Below are 2,595 nucleotides of genomic sequence, written 5' to 3' on the forward strand. Positions count from 1 at the left end.
GCCATGAAGCTGGCCCAGCGCCGCAAGTCGAGTCTGGCGAGCTCTCTGGCCAGGCCTCCCAGGGCCTGGTGCAAGGACGAAGAGGAACACAGGGCCCCAAACACCGGGATGCTCGCCGCTGCTGTGGAGGGAGAGAAGTGGGGCCTGTCAGTGGACTCTGTGGCTAACGGGGAGTCTGGGCCTGGGCTAGACGTGTTTGCAGACTCTGCAAATGTTGTGTACTGCCCCCTTAGCACACCAGCACTCAAGAGAAGAGAGAGCCCTTTTTTCAGGAGCCACAAGGTGAATAAAGGAACGTCTAACTCTGCATCTTCAGCATGTAAACCAAGGGAGACGGTACAATCTCCCCCATGCTGGAAATCGTGCCTTCTTCACCAGCTACATACCTGCCCTCGTTGGGGGAGCATCCGTCAGCAAACCCAGCTGGCTGCAGCTGGAAAGGAGGCGTGGGTACGGAGGAACCACCTTGCAGGGCGTCAGCAGCAGGTGGGAGGAACTAGGCAGAAGTGAAGAGAAGCGGAGTGAGCAGAAATCAGGGAGGCCAGGGGCGGGGCAGGGGGCTGTGGCAAGCACTACACTGACCTCAGGGCTGTGGGCTGCTGCTGCTGCAGGTACTGGGCCAAGACTTCTTCCCCAGTGGCACAGGCGTGGAGTGGAGAGGGCAGGGGTGTCCCTGGGGTGAGCTGACTGCCAGAACAAAACCCAAACCACCTTATTCTGTGCCGGCATGAATATGAGAAAACTAAGGATAATTCCTCTCCCAAACCATCAGCCGAATCAGGATCCTCACACACAGAGGGGGAGAGGGGGAGAGGGAGGAAGCGAGGGCAGTGCCGTGAGAATGCTGAGAGGCACAAGGGGGCAAAAGGCAGCAGTCTGACGAGGGATCCCAAGGACCTGCAGTGCTCACCTGGTGTGGCGTGCTCTGTCTAAACCCCTCAGCACCACGGACTGGGCAAAGCAGCGTGCCCCAGATGGGTCCCCACATGCAGACAGCGGGATCCACGGGGTGGCTCCCCCAAGCTGCATCAGGGTGTCAGGAAGGGACTGGCCTGAAGGGAAGGGGATGGTGGCTCCTGCTGTGACCACCTAAAAGCAAGGAAGAGGTCAGGTCACAGAGCCTTTTCTCACCTCCGACCCACACCTTCCCAAACCTCCATACCTTCTTCCCAGAGAAGCTGAGCATATCAGCCAGGTGAACCATGGAAAGTGGCGAGGAACGCAGGCGATAAGGAACAGTGACTGTGTCCAGGGCGGTGGCCAGGATGGCACTGCAGTGGCAGGGCAGAGAGGCCTGGAAAGGGGACACCGAGAGAAGCACTTGGCCTTTGGGGCCTGGACAGGGAGTGTGGAGGACAAACAGTAAGGGCAGAGGCCTCGTGCTCGGGAAGAAGCAGGCCCCTGTGTTTGGGCCAAGACTGGACAAGCACAGACACCATGGGATCTAACAGGTCACAGCACAGCTGAGTTCCGCTCAGCTTCAAGTTACAGATACTCCAGTAACAGACACAGGCTGACCGGAGGAGTGTGTGGCCCGCTGCTGTCAGAACAAGAACCTAGAACCTTACATCATAATGCAGGTGTGGGAAGGCGACAGGCGGCTCGGGTCGCAGGCCCAGGCTCCCACCCAAGGACAAGGGGCAGACGAGAGAGCTGTGAGCGGTCAAGTGCACCAGGCCGAAAGCTGTGTTTAACAGACGGTAGATGTTCTTCTGGGGCTCCTGGTGAAAGAACAGAGAGCGGTTTGCTTTAAGCAACCTTCTCCTGGGGCTTCATTCTCTCATTTCTCCCTCCCACCCTCTGACTGCTTTCGCTGCAAGTTCTACTCACCCCAAGGCTGTAGGGACCAGGGAGCAGGCCCCAGGCTATTATTCCCCGCCCTGAGTACTCGTCCTTTAGTAACTCTGCGGTCTTAGCACCGACCCCAGAGAAGCCATCATGCAGGTCACACAGGATCTGGAAACCCTGGAAGGGGAGGGGAAAGATGGAGGAAATAGATTGTAGGATGAGAAGAGTTCCTACCCTGGTGTCCACCTGCCCACACAGCTACCTGCAGGTAGTCGCACTCCTCCACGTAGAAGTGTAGCCTGTCCTCCAGCTCTTCCAGGTACCCAGGTTCCTTCAGGATACTCTCCCCTTGGCCGAAAGCCTCCAGCCGACCTGTCTCCCTGCCACATGTAAACATGACCCAGGACTTACAGACAGGAGAAACCATCCCCGCCCTCACTCCTGGGTCTTTTTGTTTCGCAGGATGGCAGTTGAGGACGACCTCAAGAGCCTTATCTCGCACTGGTGGGGACCCAGGTTTCCTGCTGCACAGCCTCTGGGGCCCTCCTACCCGTCATGGTTGTACTTCTGAATCATACAAATGCTTCGGGGATGGAGGTGGACGCGGAGGAAGTCTGACCAGACCCTGATGCTGCCCTCTGTGGGTGTGAGCGGGTCTGCAGTTTTAGCAGTCCTGAGTGGGAGGGGACCTGAAGAAAACAGCAGAGGAGCTGTACCTTTCTCCCTGCTCCCACCCTACCCAGGTCCCCATCTGGTGCTATCTGGAGAAGTCTCACCTTTGCCATTGGGAATGGATTTGACCCTCCA

General features: G+C 57.8%; 1 protein-coding gene across 1 annotated transcript in view; it reads right to left on the minus strand.

Annotated features, from left to right (window-relative positions):
• Nucleotides 1-2,589, minus strand: part of MSTO1 (misato mitochondrial distribution and morphology regulator 1) — a 3,815-nt gene extending 1,226 nt beyond the window's left edge. The window contains exons 1-10 of the mRNA XM_023742519.1: nucleotides 2,565-2,589; nucleotides 2,339-2,477; nucleotides 2,051-2,168; nucleotides 1,831-1,965; nucleotides 1,569-1,721; nucleotides 1,163-1,294; nucleotides 911-1,089; nucleotides 583-687; nucleotides 387-496; nucleotides 3-121 (exon numbers count right to left, since the gene is read on the minus strand). Of these exons, the coding sequence (XP_023598287.1) occupies nucleotides 3-121; nucleotides 387-496; nucleotides 583-687; nucleotides 911-1,089; nucleotides 1,163-1,294; nucleotides 1,569-1,721; nucleotides 1,831-1,965; nucleotides 2,051-2,168; nucleotides 2,339-2,364 (1,077 nt within the window). The 5' untranslated portion in view covers nucleotides 2,365-2,477; nucleotides 2,565-2,589. The remainder of the gene's footprint in view (nucleotides 1-2; nucleotides 122-386; nucleotides 497-582; nucleotides 688-910; nucleotides 1,090-1,162; nucleotides 1,295-1,568; nucleotides 1,722-1,830; nucleotides 1,966-2,050; nucleotides 2,169-2,338; nucleotides 2,478-2,564) is intronic.
• Nucleotides 2,590-2,595: the final 6 nt, after the last annotated feature.

The sequence above is a fragment of the Trichechus manatus genome, unplaced genomic scaffold (assembly GCF_000243295.1).
Source record: "Trichechus manatus latirostris isolate Lorelei unplaced genomic scaffold, TriManLat1.0 scaffold00213, whole genome shotgun sequence".
Taxonomy (NCBI): domain Eukaryota; kingdom Metazoa; phylum Chordata; class Mammalia; order Sirenia; family Trichechidae; genus Trichechus; species Trichechus manatus.